At 47.0% G+C, this 27,828-nt stretch overlaps 1 protein-coding gene across 1 annotated transcript in view; it reads right to left on the bottom strand.

Moving 5' to 3' along the window:
* LOC311247693 (spectrin beta chain, non-erythrocytic 5-like) overlaps nt 1–27,828 on the bottom strand; it is a gene marked incomplete at both ends in the record, with an annotated part of 59,959 nt that overhangs the window by 20,193 nt on the left and 11,938 nt on the right. Inside the window, 2 exons of the mRNA XM_084338702.1 lie at nt 3,206–3,344; nt 25,286–25,548. Of these exons, the coding sequence (XP_084194828.1) occupies nt 3,206–3,344; nt 25,286–25,548 (402 nt within the window). The remainder of the gene's footprint in view (nt 1–3,205; nt 3,345–25,285; nt 25,549–27,828) is intronic.

Below are 27,828 nucleotides of genomic sequence, written 5' to 3'. Positions count from 1 at the left end.
CCGATATCAACCGATACCGATATATGCGCCCCCCCCCCCCCCCCCCCCCCCCCCCAAAAACTGAATAATTTCAGGTAATTAACATTGCATATCTCTTGTCGTGGAATTATGCATACTTTTGACAATAAATAAAATAAGAATTTGTTCTTACTTGCTTGCCTGGGTAAATAAAGGTTAAATAAATGTAAAAAAATATATATATTTTTTTATTATAATATTATAATTACCGATAATTTCCGATATTACATTTTAATGTCAATAATATCGGCCGATAATATCGTACATCCCTGCCGTCCTACTGTGTCTCACCTGTCCCAGACTGTACTGCTGACTCCTCCCACTGTGTCTCACCTGTCCCAGACTGTACTGCTGACTCCTCCCACTGTGTCTCACCTGTCCCAGACTGTACTGCTGACTCCTCCCACTGTGTCTCACCTGTCCCAGACTGTACTGCTGCCTCCTCCCACTGTGTCTCACCTGTCCCAGACTGTACTGCTGACTCCTCCCACTGTGTCTCACCTGTCCCAGACTGTACTGCTGACTCCTCCCACTGTGTCTCACCTGTCCCAGACTGTACTGCTGACTCCTCCCACTGTGTCTCACCTGTCCCAGACTGTACTGCTGACTCCTCCCACTGTGTCTCACCTGTCCCAGACTGTACTGCTGCCTCCTCCCACTGTGTCTCACCTGTCCCAGACTGTACTGCTGACTCCTCCCACTGTGTCTCACCTGTCCCAGACTGTACTGCTGCCTCCTCCCACTGTGTCTCACCTGTCCCAGACTGTACTGCTGACTCCTCCCACTGTGTCTCACCTGTCCCAGACTGTACTGCTGCCTCCTCCCACTGTGTCTCACCTGTCCCAGACTGTACTGCTGCCTCCTCCCACTGTGTCTCACCTGTCCCAGACTGTACTGCTGACTCCTCCCACTGTGCCTCACCTGTCCCAGACTGTACTGCTGCCTCCTCCCACCGTGTCTCACCTGTCCCAGACTGTACTGCTGACTCCTCCTACTGTGTCTCACACCTGTCCCAGACTGTACTGCTGACTCCTCCCACTGTGTCTCACCTGTCCCAGACTGTACTGCTGACTCCTCCCACTGTGTCTCACCTGTCCCAGACTGTACTGCTGACTCCTCCCACTGTGTCTCACCTGTCCCAGACTGTACTGCTGACTCCTCCCACTGTGCCTCACCTGTCCCAGACTGTACTGCTGACTCCTCCCACTGTGTCTCACCTGTCCCAGACTGTACTGCTGACTCCTCCCACTGTGTCTCACCTGTCCCAGACTGTACTGCTGACTCCTCCCACTGTGTCTCACCTGTCCCAGACTGTACTGCTGACTCCTCCCACTGTGTCTCACCTGTCCCAGACTGTACTGCTGACTCCTCCCACTGTGCCTCACCTGTCCCAGACTGTACTGCTGCCTCCTCCCACTGTGTCTCACCTGTCCCAGACTGTACTGCTGACTCCTCCCACTGTGTCTCACCTGTCCCAGACTGTACTGCTGACTCCTCCCACTGTGTCTCACCTGTCCCAGACTGTACTGCTGACTCCTCCCACTGTGTCTCACCTGTCCCAGACTGTACTGCTGACTCCTCCCACTGTGTCTCACCTGTCCCAGACTGTACTGCTGACTCCTCCCACTGTGCCTCACCTGTCCCAGACTGTACTGCTGACTCCTCCCACTGTGTCTCACCTGTCCCAGACTGTACTGCTGCCTCCTCCCACTGTGTCTCACCTGTCCCAGACTGTACTGCTGACTCCTCCCACTGTGTCTCTCACCTGTCCCAGACTGTACTGCTGACTCCTCCCACTGTGTCTCACCTGTCCCAGACTGTACTGCTGACTCCTCCCACTGTGTCTCACCTGTCCCAGACTGTACTGCTGACTCCTCCCACTGTGTCTCACCTGTCCCAGACTGTACTGCTGCCTCCTCCCACTGTGTCTCACCTGTCCCAGACTGTACTGCTGACTCCTCCCACTGTGTCTCACCTGTCCCAGACTGTACTGCTGACTCCTCCCACTGTGTCTCACCTGTCCCAGACTGTACTGCTGACTCCTCCCACTGTGTCTCACCTGTCCCAGACTGTACTGCTGACTCCTCCCACTGTCTCACCTGTCCCAGACTGACTCCTCCCACTGTGTCTCACCTGTCCCAGACTGTACTGCTGACTCCTCCCACTGTGTCTCTCACCTGTCCCAGACTGTACTGCTGACTCCTCCCACTGTGTCTCACCTGTCCCAGACTGTACTGCTGACTCCTCCCACTGTGTCTCACCTGTCCCAGACTGTACTGCTGACTCCTCCCACTGTGTCTCACCTGTCCCAGACTGTACTGCTGACTCCTCCCACTGTGTCTCACCTGTCCCAGACTGTACTGCTGACGCCTCCCACTGTGTCTCACCTGTCCCAGACTGTACTGCTGACTCCTCCCACTGTGTCTCACCTGTCCCAGACTGTACTGCTGACTCCTCCCACTGTGCCTCACCTGTCCCAGACTGTACTGCTGACTCCTCCCACTGTGTCTCACCTGTCCCAGACTGTACTGCTGACTCCTCCCACTGTGTCTCACCTGTCCCAGACTGTACTGCTGACTCCTCCCACTGTGTCTCACCTGTCCCAGACTGTACTGCTGACTCCTCCCACTGTGTCTCACCTGTCCCAGACTGTACTGCTGACTCCTCCCACCGTGTCTCACCTGTCCCAGACTGTACTGCTGACTCCTCCCACTGTGTCTCACCTGTCCCAGACTGTACTGCTGACTCCTCCCACTGTGTCTCACCTGTCCCAGACTGTACTGCTGACTCCTCCCACTGTGTCTCACCTGTCCCAGACTGTACTGCTGACTCCTCCCACTGTGCCTCACCTGTCCCAGACTGTACTGCTGACTCCTCCCACTGTGTCTCACCTGTCCCAGACTGTACTGCTGACTCCTCCCACTGTGTCTCTCACCTGTCCCAGACTGTACTGCTGACTCCTCCCACTGTGTCTCACCTGTCCCAGACTGTACTGCTGACTCCTCCCACTGTGTCTCACCTGTCCCAGACTGTACTGCTGACTCCTCCCACTGTGTCTCACCTGTCCCAGACTGTACTGCTGACTCCTCCCACTGTGTCTCACCTGTCCCAGACTGTACTGCTGACTCCTCCCACTGTGCCTCACCTGTCCCAGACTGTACTGCTGACTCCTCCCACTGTGTCTCACCTGTCCCAGACTGTACTGCTGCCTCCCACTGAGGTCCTGGCTCTCCTCCAGCTCCACGCGCTCCAGGAACTCAGTGAGCATGCGGGTGTCCTGCAGCACCGAGCTCTGCTGGGTCAGGGCGCTCTGGACCTGCTGGTACCTGAGAGACACGCAGGGAGGCAGGAACGTTAGGGTTAGAGACATGGAGGACAGTAGGAACGTTATAGAGATATGGAGGACAGCAGGAACGTTATAGAGACATGGAGGACAGTAGGAACGTTATAGAGATATGGAGGACAGCAGGAACGTTATAGAGATATGGAGGACAGCAGAACGTTATAGAGACATGGAGGACAGTAGGAACGTTATAGAGATATGGAGGACAGTAGAACGTTATAGAGACATGGAGGACAGTAGGAACGTTATAGAGATATGGAGGACAGTAGGAACGTTATAGAGATATGGAGGACAGTAGGAACGTTAGGGTTAGAGACATGGAGGACAGTAGGAACGTTATAGAGATATGGAGGACAGTAGAGCGTTATAGAGACATGGAGGACAGTAGGAACGTTAGGGTTAGAGACATGGAGGACAGTAGGAACGTTATAGAGACATGGAGGACAGTAGGAACGTTATAGAGACATGGAGGACAGTAGGAACGTTATAGAGACATGGAGGACAGTAGAGCGTTAGAGACATGGAGGACAGTAGAGCGTTAGAGATATGGAGGACAGTAGGAACGTTAGGGTGAGAGACATGGAGGACAGCAGAACGTTATAGAGACATGGAGGACAGCAGAACGTTATAGAGACATGGAGGACAGTAGAACGTTAGGGTTAGAGACATGGAGGACAGTAGGAACGTTAGGGTTAGAGACATGGAGGACAGTAGGAACGTTATAGAGACATGGAGGACAGCAGGAACGTTAGGGTTAGAGACATGGAGGACAGTAGAACGTTAGGGTTAGAGACATGGAGGACAGTAGAACGTTATAGAGACATGGAGGACAGCAGGAACGTTATAGAGACATGGAGGACAGCAGGAACGTTAGGGTTAGAGACATGGAGGACAGTAGAACGTTATAGAGATATGGAGGACAGTAGAACGTTATAGAGACATGGAGGACAGTAGAACGTTATAGAGATATGGAGGACAGTAGGAACGTTATAGAGATATGGAGGACAGTAGGAACGTTATAGAGATATGGAGGACAGTAGGAACGTTATAGAGATAAGGAGGACAGTAGGAACGTTATAGAGATATGGAGGACAGTAGGAACGTTATAGAGATATGGAGGACAGTAGGAACGTTATAGAGATATGGAGGACAGTAGGAACGTTATAGAGACATGGAGGACAGCAGGAACGTTATAGAGACATGGAGGACAGCAGGAACGTTATAGAGATATGGAGGACAGCAGGAACGTTATAGAGATATGGAGGACAGCAGAACGTTAGGGTTAGAGACATGGAGGACAGTAGGAACGTTATAGAGATATGGAGGACAGTAGGAACGTTATAGAGACATGGAGGACAGTAGGAACGTTATAGAGATATGGAGGACAGTAGGAACGTTATAGAGATATGGAGGACAGTAGGAACGTTAGGGTTAGAGACATGGAGGACAGTAGGAACGTTATAGAGACATGGAGGACAGTAGGAACGTTATAGAGATATGGAGGACAGTAGAGCGTTATAGAGACATGGAGGACAGTAGGAACGTTATAGAGACATGGAGGACAGTAGGAACGTTATAGAGACATGGAGGACAGTAGAGCGTTAGAGACATGGAGGACAGTAGAGCGTTAGAGATATGGAGGACAGTAGGAACGTTAGGGTGAGAGACATGGAGGACAGCAGAACGTTATAGAGACATGGAGGACAGCAGAACGTTATAGAGACATGGAGGACAGTAGAACGTTAGGGTTAGAGACATGGAGGACAGTAGGAACGTTAGGGTTAGAGACATGGAGGACAGTAGGAACGTTATAGAGACATGGAGGACAGCAGGAACGTTAGGGTTAGAGACATGGAGGACAGTAGAACGTTAGGGTTAGAGACATGGAGGACAGTAGAACGTTATAGAGACATGGAGGACAGCAGGAACGTTATAGAGACATGGAGGACAGCAGGAACGTTAGGGTTAGAGACATGGAGGACAGTAGAACGTTATAGAGATATGGAGGACAGTAGAACGTTATAGAGACATGGAGGACAGTAGAACGTTATAGGGATATGGAGGACAGCAGGAACGTTATAGAGATATGGAGGACAGTAGGAACGTTATAGAGATATGGAGGACAGTAGGAACGTTATAGAGATATGGAGGACAGTAGGAACGTTATAGAGATATGGAGGACAGTAGGAACGTTATAGAGATATGGAGGACAGTAGGAACGTTATAGAGACATGGAGGACAGTAGGAACGTTATAGAGATATGGAGGACAGTAGGAACGTTATAGAGATATGGAGGACAGTAGGAACGTTATAGAGATATGGAGGACAGTAGGAACGTTATAGAGATATGGAGGACAGTAGGAACGTTATAGAGACATGGAGGACAGTAGGAACGTTATAGAGACACGGAGGACAGTAGGAACGTTATAGAGATATGGAGGACAGCAGGAACGTTATAGAGACATGGAGGACAGTAGGAACGTTATAGAGATATGGAGGACAGTAGGAACGTTATAGAGATATGGAGGACAGCAGGAACGTTAGGGTTAGAGACATGGAGGACAGTAGGAACGTTAGGGTTAGAGACATGGAGGACAGCAGGAACGTTATAGAGATATGGAGGACAGTAGGAACGTTATAGAGACATGGAGGACAGCAGGAACGTTAGGGTTAGAGATATGGAGGACAGCAGGAACGTTATAGAGACATGGAGGACAGTAGGAACGTTATAGAGACATGGAGGACAGCAGGAACGTTAGGGTTAGAGATATGGAGGACAGCAGGAACGTTATAGAGACATGGAGGACAGTAGGAACGTTATAGAGACATGGAGGACAGTAGGAACGTTATAGAGATATGGAGGACAGTAGGAACGTTAGGGTTAGAGATATGGAGGACAGTAGGAACGTTATAGAGATATGGAGGACAGTAGAACGTTATAGAGACATGGAGGACAGTAGAACGTTATAGAGATATGGAGGACAGTAGAACGTTATAGAGACATGGAGGACAGTAGAACGTTATAGAGATATGGAGGACAGTAGGAACGTTATAGAGACATGGAGGACAGTAGAACGTTATAGAGACATGGAGGACAGTAGGAACGTTATAGAGATATGGAGGACAGTAGGAACGTTATAGAGATATGGAGGACAGTAGGAACGTTAGGGTCAGAGACATGGAGGACAGCAGGAACGTTATAGAGATATGGAGGACAGTAGGAACGTTATAGAGACATGGAGGACAGTAGGAACGTTATAGAGATATGGAGGACAGTAGAACGTTATAGAGACATGGAGGACAGTAGGAACGTTATAGAGACATGGAGGACAGTAGGAACGTTATAGAGATATGGAGGACAGTAGGAACGTTATAGAGACATGGAGGACAGTAGGAACGTTAGGGTTAGAGACATGGAGGACAGTAGAACGTTATAGAGATATGGAGGACAGCAGGAACGTTATAGAGATATGGAGGACAGCAGGAACGTTATAGAGACATGGAGGACAGTAGGAACGTTATAGAGATATGGAGGACAGTAGGAACGTTATAGAGATATGGAGGACAGTAGGAACGTTAGGGTTAGAGATATGGAGGACAGTAGAACGTTATAGAGATATGGAGGACAGCAGAACGTTATAGAGATATGGAGGACAGTAGAACGTTATAGAGATATGGAGGACAGCAGAACGTTATAGAGATATGGAGGACAGCAGAACGTTATAGAGATATGGAGGACAGTAGGAACGTTATAGAGATATGGAGGACAGCAGAACGTTATAGAGATATGGAGGACAGTAGGAACGTTATAGAGATATGGAGGACAGCAGGAACGTTATAGAGACATGGAGGACAGTAGGAACGTTATAGAGATATGGAGGACAGCAGGAACGTTATAGAGATATGGAGGACAGCAGAACGTTATAGAGACATGGAGGACAGTAGGAACGTTATAGAGATATGGAGGACAGTAGAACGTTATAGAGACATGGAGGACAGTAGGAACGTTATAGAGATATGGAGGACAGTAGGAACGTTATAGAGATATGGAGGACAGTAGGAACGTTAGGGTTAGAGACATGGAGGACAGTAGGAACGTTATAGAGACATGGAGGACAGTAGGAACGTTATAGAGATATGGAGGACAGTAGAGCGTTATAGAGACATGGAGGACAGTAGGAACGTTAGGGTTAGAGACATGGAGGACAGTAGGAACGTTATAGAGACATGGAGGACAGTAGGAACGTTATAGAGACATGGAGGACAGTAGGAACGTTATAGAGACATGGAGGACAGTAGAGCGTTAGAGACATGGAGGACAGTAGAGCGTTAGAGATATGGAGGACAGTAGGAACGTTAGGGTGAGAGACATGGAGGACAGCAGAACGTTATAGAGACATGGAGGACAGCAGAACGTTATAGAGACATGGAGGACAGTAGAACGTTAGGGTTAGAGACATGGAGGACAGTAGGAACGTTAGGGTTAGAGACATGGAGGACAGTAGGAACGTTATAGAGACATGGAGGACAGCAGGAACGTTAGGGTTAGAGACATGGAGGACAGTAGAACGTTAGGGTTAGAGACATGGAGGACAGTAGAACGTTATAGAGACATGGAGGACAGCAGGAACGTTATAGAGACATGGAGGACAGCAGGAACGTTAGGGTTAGAGACATGGAGGACAGTAGAACGTTATAGAGATATGGAGGACAGTAGAACGTTATAGAGACATGGAGGACAGTAGAACGTTATAGAGATATGGAGGACAGCAGGAACGTTATAGAGATATGGAGGACAGTAGGAACGTTATAGAGATATGGAGGACAGTAGGAACGTTATAGAGATATGGAGGACAGTAGGAACGTTATAGAGATATGGAGGACAGTAGGAACGTTATAGAGATATGGAGGACAGTAGGAACGTTATAGAGATATGGAGGACAGTAGGAACGTTATAGAGATATGGAGGACAGTAGGAACGTTATAGAGACATGGAGGACAGCAGGAACGTTATAGAGACATGGAGGACAGCAGGAACGTTATAGAGATATGGAGGACAGCAGGAACGTTATAGAGATATGGAGGACAGCAGAACGTTAGGGTTAGAGACATGGAGGACAGTAGGAACGTTATAGAGATATGGAGGACAGTAGGAACGTTATAGAGACATGGAGGACAGTAGGAACGTTATAGAGATATGGAGGACAGTAGGAACGTTATAGAGATATGGAGGACAGTAGGAACGTTAGGGTTAGAGACATGGAGGACAGTAGGAACGTTATAGAGACATGGAGGACAGTAGGAACGTTATAGAGATATGGAGGACAGTAGAGCGTTATAGAGACATGGAGGACAGTAGGAACGTTATAGAGACATGGAGGACAGTAGGAACGTTATAGAGACATGGAGGACAGTAGAGCGTTAGAGACATGGAGGACAGTAGAGCGTTAGAGATATGGAGGACAGTAGGAACGTTAGGGTGAGAGACATGGAGGACAGCAGAACGTTATAGAGACATGGAGGACAGCAGAACGTTATAGAGACATGGAGGACAGTAGAACGTTAGGGTTAGAGACATGGAGGACAGTAGGAACGTTAGGGTTAGAGACATGGAGGACAGTAGGAACGTTATAGAGACATGGAGGACAGCAGGAACGTTAGGGTTAGAGACATGGAGGACAGTAGAACGTTAGGGTTAGAGACATGGAGGACAGTAGAACGTTATAGAGACATGGAGGACAGCAGGAACGTTATAGAGACATGGAGGACAGCAGGAACGTTAGGGTTAGAGACATGGAGGACAGTAGAACGTTATAGAGATATGGAGGACAGTAGAACGTTATAGAGACATGGAGGACAGTAGAACGTTATAGAGATATGGAGGACAGCAGGAACGTTATAGAGATATGGAGGACAGTAGGAACGTTATAGAGATATGGAGGACAGTAGGAACGTTATAGAGATATGGAGGACAGTAGGAACGTTATAGAGATATGGAGGACAGTAGGAACGTTATAGAGATATGGAGGACAGTAGGAACGTTATAGAGATATGGAGGACAGTAGGAACGTTATAGAGATATGGAGGACAGTAGGAACGTTATAGAGATATGGAGGACAGTAGGAACGTTATAGAGATATGGAGGACAGTAGGAACGTTATAGAGACATGGAGGACAGTAGGAACGTTATAGAGACACGGAGGACAGTAGGAACGTTATAGAGATATGGAGGACAGCAGGAACGTTATAGAGACATGGAGGACAGTAGGAACGTTATAGAGATATGGAGGACAGTAGGAACGTTATAGAGATATGGAGGACAGCAGGAACGTTAGGGTTAGAGACATGGAGGACAGTAGGAACGTTAGGGTTAGAGACATGGAGGACAGCAGGAACGTTATAGAGATATGGAGGACAGTAGGAACGTTATAGAGACATGGAGGACAGCAGGAACGTTAGGGTTAGAGATATGGAGGACAGCAGGAACGTTATAGAGATATGGAGGACAGCAGGAACGTTATAGAGACATGGAGGACAGTAGGAACGTTATAGAGACATGGAGGACAGTAGGAACGTTATAGAGATATGGAGGACAGTAGGAACGTTAGGGTTAGAGATATGGAGGACAGTAGGAACGTTATAGAGATATGGAGGACAGTAGAACGTTATAGAGACATGGAGGACAGTAGAACGTTATAGAGATATGGAGGACAGTAGAACGTTATAGAGACATGGAGGACAGTAGAACGTTATAGAGATATGGAGGACAGTAGGAACGTTATAGAGACATGGAGGACAGTAGAACGTTATAGAGACATGGAGGACAGTAGGAACGTTATAGAGATATGGAGGACAGTAGGAACGTTATAGAGATATGGAGGACAGTAGGAACGTTAGGGTCAGAGACATGGAGGACAGCAGGAACGTTATAGAGATATGGAGGACAGTAGGAACGTTATAGAGATATGGAGGACAGTAGGAACGTTATAGAGATATGGAGGACAGTAGGAACGTTAGGGTCAGAGACATGGAGGACAGCAGGAACGTTATAGAGACATGGAGGACAGTAGGAACGTTATAGAGACATGGAGGACAGTAGGAACGTTATAGAGATATGGAGGACAGTAGAACGTTATAGAGACATGGAGGACAGTAGGAACGTTATAGAGACATGGAGGACAGTAGGAACGTTATAGAGATATGGAGGACAGTAGGAACGTTATAGAGACATGGAGGACAGTAGGAACGTTAGGGTTAGAGACATGGAGGACAGTAGAACGTTATAGAGATATGGAGGACAGCAGGAACGTTATAGAGATATGGAGGACAGCAGGAACGTTATAGAGACATGGAGGACAGTAGGAACGTTATAGAGATATGGAGGACAGTAGGAACGTTATAGAGATATGGAGGACAGTAGGAACGTTAGGGTTAGAGATATGGAGGACAGTAGAACGTTATAGAGATATGGAGGACAGCAGAACGTTATAGAGATATGGAGGACAGTAGAACGTTATAGAGATATGGAGGACAGCAGAACGTTATAGAGATATGGAGGACAGCAGAACGTTATAGAGACATGGAGGACAGTAGGAACGTTATAGAGATATGGAGGACAGCAGAACGTTATAGAGACATGGAGGACAGTAGGGACGTTATAGAGATATGGAGGACAGCAGAACGTTATAGAGATATGGAGGACCGCAGAACGTTATAGAGATAATGAGGACAGTAGGACGTTAGGGATTCAGTACTGTATCTACAAAACATTCAGTTTAATCATTTTTATTCATTTGCTTAGATTTCACATTGCACATGATCTCAAGAAGGTGCTGAACGAGCTCAGTGGCAGTTTTTGCATGTCTGGTCATTTTTAGCATGGTGTTATTCACTGTCAAAGATGCAAAGCGAAAAATCATAATTTATATTCTCCTTTGTTTCATCACAATTTACTCAAGCCTAGTAACAGACACGATATTTCGGACACTGACAATACATTCCCCGAGGTCCATAGATGTCCCTAGATACCAAGAACATGCAAATGGACCTTGTAGAAGTGGAGCAATCTTCCATTTACTTTTTTTTTTGTATTTTTTTTTTTTATTATTTTTTAAACAAACACATAAACAAACATGACAACACACGATAAGATATACAAGCATTAGTTGACAGTGCACACATCCAATGAAATCACATTTTAGTTAATTGTCTTATACAGGATATACCCTTAATACCTGTTATCTAAAAACCTACACACATATGCTCTAGCTCGTACCCCCTCTAGCTCGCACACACTCATGCCGCACACTTATGGCCAAAAGGAAAGGCCACTTTAAATTAGAATAACAGGAACAGTGTATTGCACTACCAAAGCTACCCAGCATGTCCTATATGCTCTGTAAATAACTATGTACAGATACCGAGATGTCCCACCATGTTACCTGTTACCTGTTTATTGCACAATGTTGTTTTTTGATTGGATTCTATTATATGTTGTACCACTGTATTGCACATCGTTGCGGGCAAGACCACCCGCATTTCATTGTATACTTGTATGCCGTGACAATTAAAACTCTTGACTTGACTTGACTTGATTATTGGCGGGGAAACATTTGAATTTCTTTTTGACTCTGTGTCTCACGTTGTTGCCTGTTTTCGGGGGCCGATACATACACCAACAAAATAAACGTGCCCCGTCAAGGTTCCCACTCTCATTACGAAATCATTTCCAGGACATCGTAGATCATGTTGCGAACGTGTATCGTAGGATCATCTACTACTTGATATCCTGCTTTACGTTCCCCTGAAGATTAATTCACATTTAGTCATTAAGCTGGACGCTTTTATCCAAAGCGATACAAGTCAGCAGGACGGGTACAACTCTGGCAGCTAAGGGTCAGTAAGATTGTTCGTCAAACAGTGTCGAACTTGGATTGCATCAGTGCATCAGTCTTGAGTGCATTGTAGTATAGACATATTAGCATAGTAGGTATACAGTATAGGCAAGGTAGATTACTTAGCAGCAAAGTGCATAATAGTAAAATACCTTTCGTACTGAAGTTTAGTGTAATATATATATTTTTTTCTTTTCATTTCAGATATTGATTGAAGATTGAAGATTGAAAAACATTGAAAAATATTCAATGATGGTTTTATCAATTCAGTCTTTTTACGGCGATAAGAAAAGGCTGTAAGCAAGTGGGCAGAGAATGAAGACCCTGCTCAGACTGCTGGGGACCATCTCTGCTCATCTCGTTTTCTGCACAGTGGGTAGAGTAAGTGAAACACTGGAAAACCACAATATTACTATTATTTTTTTTATTTTTTTTAATCTTTTTCCATTTTTCTCCCCTCCCAATGTTAGTCCTTATGCCAATCCCCACTCCCCTTCCTGGTCGTTGCGCACTCTACCCCCTACCGTCGGTCTGGGAGGGCGGAGACTATCACATGCTTCCTCCGACACATGTGTACCCAGCCCACCGCTTCTTTTCACCCGGCAGCGCGGACTCTCACTGGGAGAGTGTAACGTGTGAAAGGTCACACTACCTCTCCTAGTTCCTTCCCTTGCTGTGCAGGCGCCCCGACCGAACTGTAAGAGTCGCTGTTTACAACGACCAGGACCCACCCTCGCCGGGTTTCCCACCCGCTGACACAGCCAATTGTGTTAGTGTGGACGGTCGGCCAACCCGGAAGCAGCACAGCTGGATTCGATCCCACAGTCTCTGTGGTGGTAGACAGACGCTTAGTCCGCTGCGCTACCCGGCCGCCTACAATATTACTATTCTACTGAGACAACAAAAATTATGTTTTTGTTGATATATTTCTCATATTATGTCAACCGGTGTCTCTTTCATCACCACGTACTAAAACAACGGTTGCTAGGCTACAGGCGGCCATGCTGGAAGAACGACACCAACGTTCCGCGCGAGGCCTCCACGCCTTAACCCTTTCACTGCCGCACTACAAAAGGTTAACCCTTTACTACCACACTACAGAAGGTTAACCCTTCGCTGCCACACTACAGAAGGTTAACCCTTTACTATCACACTACAGAATGTTAGCCATTTCACTACCACACTACAGAAGGTTAACCTTTCACTACCACACTACAGAAGGTTAACCCTTCACTACCACACTACAGAAGGTTAACCTTTCACTACCACACTACAGAAGGTTAACCTTTCACTACCACACTACAGAAGGTTAACCTTTCACTACCACACTACAGAAGGTTAACCCTTCACTACCACACTACAGAAGGTTAACCTTTCACTACCACACTACAGAAGGTTAACCCTTCACTACCACACTACAGAAGGTTAACCTTTCACTACCACACTACAGAAGGTTAACCCTTCACTACCACACTACAAAAGGTTAACCTTTCACTACCACACTACAGAAGATTAACCCTTTCACTACCACACTACAGACGGTTAACGCTTTCACTACCACACTACAGACGGTTAACCCTTTCACTACCACACCACAGACGGTTAACGATTTCACTACCACACTACAGAAGGTTAACCCTTTCACTACCACACTACAGAAGGTTAACCCTTTCACTACCACACTACAGACGGTTAACGCTTTCACTACCACACTACATACGGTTAACGCTTTCACTACCACACCACAGACGGTTAACGCTTTCACTACCACACTACAGAAGGTTAACCCTTTCACTACCACACTACACAAGGTTAACCTTTCACTACCACACTACACAAGGTTAACCTTTCACTACCACACTACAGACGGTTAACCTTTCACTACCACACTACAGACGGTTAACCTTTCACTACCACACTACAGAAGGTTAACCTTTCACTACCACACTACAGAAGGTTAACCTTTCACTACCACACTACAGAAGGTCAACCCTTTCACTACCACACTACAGAAGGTTAACCTTTCACTACCACACTACAGAATGTTAACACCTTCACTAACACTACAGAAGGTTAACCCTTTCACTACCACACTACAGAAGGTTAACCTTTCACTACCACACTATAGAAGGTTAACCTTTCACTACCACACTACAGAAGGTTAACCCTTTCACTACCACACTACAGACGGTTAACACTTTCACTGCCACACTACAGACGGTTGACCCTTTCACAACCACCCTACAGAAGGTTAACCCTTTCACTACCACACTACAGACGGTTAACCATTTCACTACCACACTACAGACGGTTAACCCTTTCACTGCCACACTACAGCCGGTTAACCCTTTCACAACCACATGACAGCAGGTTAACCCTTTCACTACCACACTACAGACGGTTAACCCTTTCACAACCACATGACAGCTGGTTAACCCTTTCACTACCACACTACAGACGGTTAACCCTTTCACAACCACACTACAGAAGGTTAACCCTTTCACTACCACACTACAGACGGTTAACCCTTTCACTACCACACTACAGACGGTTAACACTTTCACTACCACACTACATACGGTTAACCCGTTCACTACCACACTACAGACGGTTAAACCTTTCACTACCACACTACAGACGGTTAACCCTTTCACTACCACACTACAGACGGTTAACACTTTCACTACCACACTACATACGGTTAACCCGTTCACTACCACACTACAGACAGTTAAACCTTTCACAACCACATGACAGACGGTTAAACCTTTCACAACCACATGACAGCAGGTTAACCCTTTCACTACCACACTACAGACGGTTAACCATTTCACTACCACACTACAGACGGTTAACCCTTTCACAACCACATGACAGCAGGTTAACCCTTTCACAACCACACTACAGAAGGTTAACCCTTTCACTACCACACTACAGACGGTTAACCGTCTGTAGTGTGATAGTAAAGGGTTAACCTTCTTTTGTGCGGCAGTGAAAGGGTTAAAGCCAAGAAATGTCCCAAGCCGAGCCGGTGTTTTGTATTGCAACATATATCAAACGGTCTCCATAATAAAGTGTAGGAGCCTCTGAGCCAGCGGGGGGGAGAACGTCACGCCTGCGGTCCTCTGATGGACGACCAGGACGCCTCATTTGCGAGAGTTCGTTTTAAGTGTGTTTGTGAGAGCGACTCAAAAATAACACATAACTAGAAACACGACACGTCACTTCAAAGAAAGCAATTATGTCATACACGACGTGTTAAAGGTAAACTGTATAGTAATACGGTAACTTCCCCCCCCCACAACGAGTCGTGAGAACTCCACACCCCTCAACTCCGAGGACACGGAGTGCCCCTGATGCCTTCCCAGAAGCCACCACATCACAGGGGCCGCGGGCCGGCGGGCGGGCGTCTAGAACGCGCCTTGTCACGCAACGACGGCGCTGTTTATCTGGAGGAATTCATACATCATGCGTTCTCATAAATATACATTTCACGTTCGGAGTTTATATTCGAGGCTCTCTGCGCCGAGGAGCGGGGCGGGCGGCGAGCTGTTTCTTTCCAGAACCAATCAGGAGCCGCTCACGATGCGTTAGATAAGTGATGTCATCGCAAGTGTCCTCCAGCTGCTGTCGGTGAGAGAGCGGGACATGCGGCACGTCTTTCCAGCGCTGTTTAGACCACTTCCTTTAACCCTTTCACTACCACACACTACAGACAGTTAACCTTTCACTACCACACTACAGACGGTTAACCTTTTCACTACCACACTACAGACGGTTAACCCTTTCACTACCACACTACAGACGGTTAACCTTTCACTACCACGCTACAGAAGGTTAACCTTTCACTGCCACACTACAGACGGTTAACCCTTTCACTGCCACACTACAGACGGTTAACCTTTCACTACCACACTACAGAAGGTTAACCTTTCACTACCACACTACAGACGGTTAACCCTTTCACTGCCACACTACAGACGGTTAACCCTTTCACTGCCACACTACATACGGTTAACCTTTTCACTACCACACTACAGACGGTTAACCTTTTCATTACCACACTACAGACTGTTAACCTTTTCACTACCACACTACAGACGGTTAACCTTTTCACTACCACACTACAGAAGGTTAACCCTTTCACTACCACACTACAGAAGGTTAACCTTTTCACTACCACACTACAGAAGGTTAACCATTTCACTAGCACACTACAGACGGTTAACCCTTTCACTGCCACACTACAGACGGTTAACCCTTTCACTGCCACACTACAGACGGTTAACATTTCACTTCCACCGTCTGTAGTGTGGTAGTGAAAGGGTTAACCTTCTGGAGTGTGGTTGTGAAAGGGTTAACCCTTAGTCGTGTGGCAGTGAAAGGGTTGAATCTGTGTACCATGTTGGTGCAGGTTTAATCATATTTCCCAGCAGCCTCTCTCTTCTCTTACACCAACTTAAATGAAAAGGATGTGCGTTTCAGCTTGTGGGGCGGCTTTATGGAATGGACTACAAGTGGAAAGAGCGCTAACGTGACACAGTTCAGAAATATATTATATGAAGAAAAGCGCTGATATCTGAGAAACTATAGATATTTGCTCTCAGGGAACGTTTTGATTTGATATTTGATATTGTAAGAAAGGGGCGGGACTAGATGAGCTGTGCTTCTTTCTGCCTCTTCTCCAACTCATCCTCGTTTGTTTTCCCACGGATGAAGACAAACTCGTCTGTTTATGTTTACATTTGAGTCTTTACTGTGATTTGTGCGTTTGTTGTGTTCGAGAATAAATAAAGATCTCAAAAGAATATTTCTTTCCCTGCCTGGGCTACCCTACAAACGTGTACAAACTGGGGCAGTACATTAGGTATAGCCAGTGTTCCTGGCGCCAAAATGCACAGCTGATTGATAAACTAAAGCTTGTTTATCGCTTGTTTATCGCAATAATCCTGAACAGTTTGTTTAGGCTTGATAATATGAAGGCTAAAACGTTGTGGAGCACATTATGTCATTGTTTCAGATAAAGATACATAAAATAGACCAAGCAAAACACATATTCCATGTGCCATGTCCCCTTTAAGAAAGCGACTCATAGGTGCATTGGCATCTGTTTTTGTATAAAGCCATAATTGGGCCCTATTTATCTTACTTCTCTGCTACAGTGGACGGCTGGACCCTATGGCACACATTCCGATGACTGACTCTCGCACTTAAAGCACCTGGAGTTTGTACTGAACTTGGGAGGTTTTATTGCGTTTAGCTTCTGTGCTCCTGACCCGCGGAACATCACACAACAAACTCTAAGGTCGCTTTCACACAGGGGCTGTTTGGTCCGGATTATCGGACCAGAATTCGATAGTCCAGGTTTTTCGGGTTTGTGTGAATGCCGTCGAACTCGGTCCGCCGGACCAAACAGGCAAACTCTGGTCCGCCTGAAAACGTAGGTCTCGGTTCGCTTCATCGGACCAAACACGAACCAAATATAGGAAGTGCTTATTATTACCACTGCTCGCAGCATTCAATGCAAAACAAGCACACTGCATCTATCTCTCTATCTCTCTATCTATCTATCTATCTATCTATCTATCTATCTATCTATCTATCTATCTATCTATCTATCTATCTATCTATCTATCTATCTATCTATCTATCTATCTATCTATCTATCTATCTATCTATCTATCTATCTATCTATCTATCTATCTATCTATCTATCTATCTATCTATCTATCTATCTATCTATATATCTAACTGTGCATCTTGGGAAGAAGGAAGAAAAAACGCGGCTTATTAATATTGTTGTTATTATATAAATATAACAACGTGGTGTACAAGTTGTTTAGCGAGAGGATGGTGGTAATCGGCTTCAATAGAACAACTCGCCTCCGCTGATCTGGAGTCAGACAGAGCTCGCAGTCCACACACAGACACACACACGCGCGCGCGCGCACACACGGGCTCGCAGCCACACACATTTCCACTGTCCAATAGACGAGCGCCCTTTTCGACCGTGTGACATTATTCAGATAGTTTGGTCCGCCTCACAGATTGCTATGTGAACGCAGGCGAACCAAATGAAGAATGCAACAATGTTGCAACTTCACCACCAGAACCGCACAGAGTCCACCAAAACTATATGTGAAAGCGACCTTAAAAGGCTCAATACTTTGGTGCCCGTCGTCGTCAGTTTAGATCCTTGATCACCAATCGTTCCACTATTATCTGTAATCGATTGTACACATTTGTATTATAATTGCACTTATTATATATTGTGTTGTTTATTGTATTTTCTATTGTATTTATCATCATGTGTTTCAACATCAATGTTAATGAGGTCAGGCCCTCAATGATTTTCTCAAGTTGAAATAAAGATTTCAGAATGAATGAATAGGCAAGCTGCATCAATGACCCCTCACAATGTACCACTCAGAGCGTCCATCACTAACGTTACACCCGTCCCCACTCTCCCCCGCCCCACATCAATGGCCCCTCACAGTGAACCACTCAGAGCGTCCGTCACTAACGTTACACCCGTCCCCACTCTCCCCCGCCCCACATCAATGGCCCCTCACAGTGAACCACTCAGAGCGTCCGTCACTAACGTTACACCCGTCCCCACTCTCCCCCGCCCCACATCAATGGCCCCTCACAGTGAACCACTCAGAGCGTCCGTCACTAACGTTACACCCGTCCCCGCACTCCCCCGCATCAATGGCCCTTCACAATGTACCACTCAGAGCGTCCATCACTAACGTTACACCCGTCCCCACTCTCCCCCGCATCAATGACCCCTCACAATGTACCACTCAGAGCATCCATCACTAACGTTACACCCGTCCCCACTCTCCCCCGCATCAATGACCCCTCACAATGTACCACTGAGAGAGTCCATCACTAACGTTACACCCATCCCCACTCTCCCCCACATCAATGGCCCCTCACAGTGAACCACTGAGAGCGTCCATCACTAACGTTACACCCGTCCCAGCACTCCCCCGCATCAATGGCCCCTCACAGTGAACTACTGAGAGCGTCCATCACTAACGTTACACCCGTCCCAGCACTCCCCCGCATCAATGGCCCCTCACAATGTACCACTCAAGAGCGTCCATCACTAACGTTACACCCGTCCCAGCATTCCCCCGCATCAATGGCCCTTCACAATGTACCACTCAGAGCGTCCATAACTAACGTTACACCCGTCCCCGCGCTCCCCCGCATCAATGGCCCCTCACAATGTACCACTCAAGAGCGTCCATCACTAACGTTACACCCGTCCCCGCGCTCCCCCGCATCAATGGCCCCTCACAATGTACCACTCAAGAGAGTCCGTCACTAACGTTACACCCGTCCCCGCGCTCCCCCGCCCTGGAAACCCTTAAACAGAGCCCTTCCCGCCTCTTTATTTTCCTTGGTAAGCTCTGTGTCTTTTAACAGAGTCTGGGCCTCGTGTTTATAGACATAAGGTGCGTCCAATAAACTAACATCCCTAACATCGTATGGCTTCATTGGGAGGCAGATGCACAGGGCTCCTCTCCAAGGGGTGAGGAGGTCACCTGCTTATAGGTTCCAATCAATCATGTAATCCACGGAAATATGACTTTCAGTTCGGTTTGGGGTTTTATTGCACTTTGACTAGTAGGGGGGTGTAACGATGCGACCTCACAACGATTAAATCCGATTACGATTCTTCAGGCAACGATTCAATGCATCATGAAATCTCTTCATTTGACCACGATTCGATTCGATTCGATACATTCACTATCAGTTAATTCCCCAAAAATTTTTGAATACACAAATGTGGCTGGGGGCACTGATTCACTCAGCATGAATGGACTATAGGAGTATAGGTCAATAAAAAAAGAAAAAAAAAAAGAAAAAAACATAACAAAAAAGAGATAACTTTTTTTTTATTATTTAGATTATAATCGATTCTAACATTTTAAAATCCATGCAGTTGAATCGTCACATTAGAATCGATGCCTCGTTACGGCCCTAACTTTGACGGTTCATTCCAAGGCAAGCAGTCTGTGAGGACACCTTCTCCAGGGGGGGTCAGCCCTGTCTGTGAGGACACCTTCTCCAGGGGGGGGGGTCAGCCCTGTCTGTGAGGGCACCTTCTCCAGGGGGGGGGGGGGGGTCAGCCCTGTCTGTGAGGACACCTTCTCCAGGGGGGGTCAGCCCTGTCTGTGAGGACACCTTCTCCAGGGGGGGGGGTCAGCCCTGTCTGTGAGGGCACCTTCTCCAGGGGGGGGGGGGGGTCAGCCCTGTCTGTGAGGACACCTTCTCCAGGGGGGGTCAGCCCTGTCTGTGAGGACACCTTCTCCAGGGGGGGGGGTCAGCCCTGTCTGTGAGGGCACCTTCTCCAGGGGGGGGGGGTCAGCCCTGTCTGTGAGGACACCTTCTCCAGGGGGGGGGGGGGGGTCAGCCCTGTCTGTGAGGGCACCTTCTCCAGGGGGGGGGGGGTCAGCCCTGTCTGTGAGGACACCTTCTCCAGGGGGGGGGGGGGGGGGTCAGCCCTGTCTGTGAGGACACCTTCTCCAGGGGGGGGGGGGTCAGCCCTGTCTGTGAGGACACCTTCTCCAGGGGGGGGGGGGGGGGGTCAGCCCTGTCTGTGAGGACACCTTCTCCAGGGGGGGGGGGGTCAGCCCTGTCTGTGAGGACACCTTCTCCAGGGGGGGGGGGTCAGCCCTGTCTGTGAGGACACCTTCTCCAAGGGGGGGGGGGGGGTCAGCCCTGTCTGTGAGGACACCTTCTCCAGGGGGGGGGGGTCAGCCCTGTCTGTGAGGACACCTTCTCCAGGGGGGGGGGGGTCAGCCCTGTCTGTGAGGGCACCTTCTCCAGGGGGGGTCAGCCCTGTCTGTGAGGACACCTTCTCCAGGGGGGGTCAGCCCTGTCTGTGAGGGCACCTTCTCCAGGGGGGGTCAGCCCTGTCTGTGAGGGCACCTTCTCCAGGGGGGGTCAGCCCTGCTAAAACCACAGGCGTCAGGCTGGAAGCGTAGACTGACATACTGACAAACACTGACTCTGACCTACACCGACAAGCTGGGGATGATGTGTATCAATCAATCAATCAATCAATCAATCAATCAGATTTATTTATATAGCACATTCAACATGACACGTGTCAACCAAAGTGCTGTACAGAGGGTAGATACACATAGATACATAGATATAGACAACAATCACACTCCGTTTTATGGGAGGGCACACAGGCAAACACACAGGAAAACAGGCATGAGTCAGTGAACGGGAAAGGCTAGTAGGTAAAAGTGGGTTTTGAGCCTAGATTTGAAGGCATCTATCGAGGGGGCGAGGAGCCTAATGGAGGTGGGGAGGCTGTTCCACAGTTCAGGGGCTGTTGTAGACCTCGCTAACTGGTTCTCTTGTAGACCTCATTAACTGGTTCTGTTCTCGACCTCATTACTGGTTCTGTTCTAGACCTCATTAACTGGTTCTAGACCTCATTAACTGGTTCTAGACCTCATTAACTGGTTCTAGACCTCATTAACTGGTTCTGTTGTAGACCTCATTAACTGGTTCTGTTCTCGACCTCATTACTGGTTCTGTTCTAGACCTCATTAACTGGTTCTAGACCTCATTAACTGGTTCTGTTCTAGACCTCATTAACTGGTTCTAGACCTCATTAACTGGTTCTGTTGTAGACCTCATTAACTGGTTCTAGACCTCATTAACTGGTTCTAGACCTCATTAACTGGTTCTGTTCTAGACCTCATTAACTGGTTCTAGACCTCATTAACTGGTTCTAGACCTCATTAACTGGTTCTGTTGTAGACCTCATTAACTGGTTCTAGACCTCATTAACTGGTTCTGTTCTAGACCTCATTAACTGGTTCTGTTCTCGACCTCATTACTGGTTCTGTTCTAGACCTCATTAACTGGTTCTAGACCTCATTAACTGGTTCTGTTGTAGACCTCATTAACTGGTTCTAGACCTCATTAACTGGTTCTGTTCTCGACCTCATTAACTGGTTCTGTTCTAGACCTCATTAACTGGTTCTGTTCTAGACCTCATTAACTGGTTCTGTTCTAGACCTCATTAACTGGTTCTCTTGTAGACCTCATTAACTGGTTCTAGACCTCATTAACTGGTTCTAGACCTCATTAACTGGTTCTGTTGTAGACCTCATTAACTGGTTCTCTTGTAGACCTCATTAACTGGTTCTGTTCTCAACCTCATTACTGGTTCTGTTCTAGACCTCATTAACTGGTTCTAGACCTCATTAACTGGTTCTAGACCTCATTAACTGGTTCTGTTCTCGACCTCATTAACTGGTTCTGTTCTCGACCTCATTACTGGTTCTGTTCTAGACCTCATTAACTGGTTCTAGACCTCATTGACTGGTTCTAGACCTCATTAACTGGTTCTGTTCTCGACCTCATTACTGGTTCTGTTCTAGACCTCATTAACTGGTTCTAGACCTCATTGACTGGTTCTAGACCTCATTAACTGGTTCTGTTCTCGACCTCATTACTGGTTCTGTTCTAGACCTCATTAACTGGTTCTAGACCTCATTAACTGGTTCTCTTGTAGACCTCATTAACTGGTTCTGTTCTCGACCTCATTACTGGTTCTGTTCTAGACCTCATTAACTGGTTCTAGACCTCATTAACTGGTTCTGTTCTAGACCTCATTAACTGGTTCTAGACCTCATTAACTGGTTCTGTTCTCGACCTCATTAACTGGTTCTAGACCTCATTAACTGGTTCTAGACCTCATTAACTGGTTCTGTTCTCGACCTCATTAACTGGTTCTAGACCTCATTAACTGGTTCTAGACCTCGACCTCATTAACTGGTTCTAGACCTCATTAACTGGTTCTAGACCTCGACCTCATTAACTGGTTCTAGACCTCATTAACTGGTTCTAGACCTCGACCTCATTAACTGGTTCTAGACCTCATTAACTGGTTCACGAATCACACATGAGTCCGCTGTAGCCTCGCTGTGAATGACAGCATGGAGATTCCTTGTCAGGTCGCAGACTCATAATAACCGACGGGTGGCTCATATAATAAATATATATTCCCGCGGTTTATGGGGGTGAAATAGTTTTTCATAAATAAGAACCCGGGGGCCTCGTGAATAATGGCCCCACTTCCATGTTTTGATTCCACCGCGAGTCAAGGCTCCGCTCCGCAGCCGTTCGGAAATACTGACGACGGGACCCCGACTTTATGTCCTGACCGCGGTGAAACACACAAAGCCACAGACCTGGGTCTGGAGCACGTGAGTTAACCCTTTCACTACCACACTACAGAAGGTTAACCCTTTACTATCACACTATGGTAGTGAAATGTTAACCTTTTGTAGTGTGGTAGTGGAAGGGTTCACGTTCTGTAGCGTGGTAGTGAACGGGTTAACCTTCTGTAGTGCGGTAGTGAAAGGGTTAACCTTCTGTAGTGTGGTAGTGAAAGGGTTAACCTTCTGTAGTGCGGTAGTGAAATGGTTAACCTTCTGTAGTGTGGTAGTGAAAGGTTAACCTTTTGTAGTGTGGTAGTGAAAGGGTTAACCTTCTGTAGTGTGGCAGTGAAAGGGTTAACCTTTTGTAGTGTGGTAGTGGAAGAGTTAACGTTCTGTAGTGTGGTAGTGAAAGGGTTAACCTTCTGTAGTTTGGTAGTGAAAGGGTTAACATTCTGTAGTGTGGTAGTGAAAGGTTAACCTTCTGTAGTGTGGTAGTGAAAGGGTTAACATTCTGTAGTGTGGTAGTGAAAGGGTTCACCTTCTGTAGTGTGGTAGTGAAAGGGTTGACCTTCTGTAGTGTGGCAGTGGAAGGGTTAACCTTCTGTAGTGTGGCAGTGAAAGGGTTAACATTCTGTAGTGTGGTAGTGAAAGGGTTAACCTTATGTAGTTTGGTAGTGAAAGGGTTAACATTCTGTAGTGTGATTGTGAAAGGGTTAACCTTCTGTAGTGTGGCAGTGAACGGGTTAACCTTCTGTAGTGTGGTAGTGAAAGGGTTAATCGTATGTAGTGTGGTAGTGAAAGGGTTAACCTTCTGTAGTGTGGTAGTGAAAGGTTAACCTTCTGTAGTGTGGTAGTGAAAGGTTAACCTTATGTAGTGTGGTAGTGAAAGGGTTAACCTTCTGTAGTGCGGTAGTGAAAGGGTTAACCTTCTGTAGTGTGGTAGTGAAAGGTTAACCTTCTGTAGTGTGGTAGTGAAAGGGTTAACCTTCTGTAGTGTGGTAGTGAAAGGTTAACCTTCTGTAGTGTGGCAGTGAAAGGGTTAACCTTATGTAGTGTGGTAGTGAAAGGGTTAACCTTATGTAGTGTGACAGTGAAAGGTTAACCTTCTGTAGTGTGGTAGTGAAAGGGTTAACCTTCTGCAGTGTGGCAGTGAAAGGGTTAACCTTATGTAGTGTGGTAGTGAAAGGGTTAACCGTATGTAGTGTGGCAGTGAAAGGGTTAACCTTCTGTAGTGTGGTAGTGAAAGGGTTAACCTTCTGTAGTGTGATAGTGAAAGGGTTAACCTTCTGTAGTGTGATAGTGAAAGGGTTAACCTTCTGTAGTGTGGTAGTGAAAGGTTAACCTCCTGTAGTGTGGTAGTGAAAGGTTAACCTCCTGTAGTGTGGCAGTGAAAGGGTTAACCTTCTGTAGTGTGGTAGTGAAAGGTTAACCTTCTGTAATGTGTTAGTGAAAGGGTTAACCTTCTGTAGTGTGGTAGTGAAAGGTTAACCTCCTGTAGTGTGTTAGTGAAGGGGTTAACCTTCTGTAGTGTGGTATAGAAAGGTTAACCTCCTGTAGTGTGGTAGTGAAAGGGTTAACCTTCTGTAGTGTGGTAGTGAAAGGGTTAACCTTCTGTAGTGTGGCAGTGAAAGGGTTAACCTTCTGTAGTGTGGTAGTGAAAGGGTTAACCTTCTGTAGTGTGTTAGTGAAAGGGTTAACCGTCTGTAGTGTGGTAGTGAAAGGGTTAACACGAATGCTCTGCGACCACACAAGTCAGGGGGCTCTCCCCAGAACGCCCCCTCCCCCCTCCCCCTCCCCCCTCCCCCTCCCCCTCTCCCAACACTCACTTAGTCTCCACCTCCTCCAGGCGCGCTGGCAGGCGTCTCGTGTGTGGGGGGTGAGCCTGGCCACAGAGCCGCTCCGCCTCCCGCTTCAGGGCCCCGAGCTCCAGGCCCCGCGCCGACACCTCCCGCTGCAGCAGGCGGCTCTCCCTCTCCGCCACGCTCATGGTCCCGGGGTCCCCCGCCAAGGGCGACACCTCCCTCAGGGAGAGCTCCACGGACTCCAGCCAGGCCTCCAGGCTGCCCAGGGCCTGCAGCACTGTCACGGCCTGGGGAGGAGAAGGGAGGAGGGGGGGAGGATAGGGGGAGGATAGGGGGAGGATAGGGGAGAGGAGGTGTCATGGAGGGGGTCTGAAAGTATATTTTTTCAATTTTAATTTCAATTATTTCAGATAATGGTTGAGGAAGTGCGTCTTTAGTCGACTAGTTTTTTTTATGTCTTGTATTCAGAGCTATTCAGCATGTTTTATGACATTTTAAGGTCAATTATTTCACTGCACTGGTCAATGTCGCTGGTTTTGAGAAATGTTTCTTTGTTGCAACTCCTCATTCCAAGACATTTACGTGAGACAAGGCCGAGGCTCTTGTTTCAAGATAGCATTTCTGATTATCTACTTGATTACTTCTCTCATGTCATCGTCATGAAACAAGTGAGACTTCTTCTTACAACCAGCAAAATGATCTGCTCCACACCAGGACCTTACAGGACCTTACAGGACCATACAGGACCTTACAGGACCTTACAGGACCATATTCTCGTTCGAAATATTCTTTCACAGGGCACGCCTGGCATTACGATGCCTGCGTCTGGCAACAATTACTGCTGCCGTGATCACCTGTGACGCTGACAGTGACGCTGGCATGATGCCTCTTTATAACGCTTATGGATTCGCGCTTATTTACCACCATGTCTGTGAAGACGGTAGGTGCGTAGCATTAATTGCTCTGTGCAATTGGCGCGGGCTTTTGTGGATACGGAGCATATTTCGACGAGGCTCCTTTGCATAGAAAGGGGACACGTCCCGCCCATATTACCTCATTTAAAATACGCGCCAATTGCACCGGACGCAATGCTGACGGAACAGCCACCTCATTTCACCCGTTGCGCGTCCTCTGTGGATACCAAACAGAGTTTCAGAGCCATATGCACCGGCTTTGCGTCGGAAAAAGCCACGCAAACCCTTTGTGGATCCAGTAAGGTTAAGGTTAAGGTAAGAGTTAGGTTTATAAACAACTATGAACTAGTTGAGGTTATGGTGGAACAGGAGGTCTCCAGTAAGGATAAGTTGAGGTCAGGGTTAAGGTTAAGAGCTAAAACGACGTGATAACAGGGAGACCCAACGTTGGTGCTTTCATCCAGAGGGTCCCTGGGTGGGTGAGTGAATGAAGCAAGGCACTTTATACCCCCCAACCGATCCAGGGGAGCTGCTTAATGACCGACAGTGTCAGACTGCGGTTGTACTTGACAGAGAGACGCTCAGCGTGCTGGAAAAACAGCCCACCGGTGTGTGAATCTACCGGGATAAATAGAAGTCAAACTAATCAAATCACTTCCCTGTAACACAGCGGCCATTGTTTTGCACACGGCCAATGGAAGAGACAACGGCTGCTGTGTGCAAAACAACGGTTGCCACGTGTCATGCGTTGCTATGTGAAATATATCAACAAATAACGTAATCACGCGGCGTCTTATTACGGGATCTAGTAAACAAGTCACAGTGGAACAGTAAACAGCGTGCTTTCGCCAGCGGTCTACCTACTCTCCGAGGAGGACCACACAGAACGCAGTCGAAAGTGGTTACACAGGCAGCCATAGGTTATCAATACCCTGATGAAGGCCCTATGTAGGCCGAAACATGTCGGTTTATTTTAAATTCTCTAAATAATGTGAGCCATGAAATAAAGGCATTTTAATATTTGTAGAGCTGCCTTGGACTTCAACTTTTTTTATAACTATAACTAAATCCTACCCCGGATTTAATCCAAAGAGCACCCACTGAAACAAAACCAAGAACGCTGAAGCCCTCTCCTCTTATTGTTAAAACACAGGCAGCCATGTTGGAAGCAAGAGGACTATACGCAAACATTCTAGGGCTGACCCCTATTAGTCGATTAGTCGACTAATCGGTCGAAAGGAGCCGTAGTCGACTGGCCAACCTCTTAGTCGAATATATAAAAGAAATATAAAAAATTATATATATATTTGTATCATTCTTTCCAAAAGAAAAGAGGCCTAGAAGCGCGGCTAACGCTAATGGCACGGATACCAGAGGCTAACTGCCTACGAAAACAGGCACAGAGGCACTGAAAGAGGATTTCACCCGTCTAATGAACACACTAGACTAGACAAATATCAAGATGTATCCATCAGTGGACCAATTGCATGCTTTTGCAGAGGACAAGAAGCCTTCAGTCGACTCCCTCAGACATTAAGCACCCCCCACAGCCCAAATGGAATGATACAAAATAAAAATAAATGTAAAAGAAAAAGAAAATATTAAAAATATTATACTTTTTTTTTTTTTTTTTTTGACCAATAGTCGACTAAC

This window comes from Notolepis coatsorum, assembly GCF_963971535.1.
Source record: "Notolepis coatsorum genome assembly, contig: SCAFFOLD_1084, whole genome shotgun sequence".
NCBI classification, from domain to species: Eukaryota; Metazoa; Chordata; class Actinopteri; order Aulopiformes; family Paralepididae; genus Notolepis; species Notolepis coatsorum.
The sequence above is the reverse complement of the archived record's forward strand: the minus strand, read 5'-3'. Positions and strand labels throughout refer to the sequence as shown.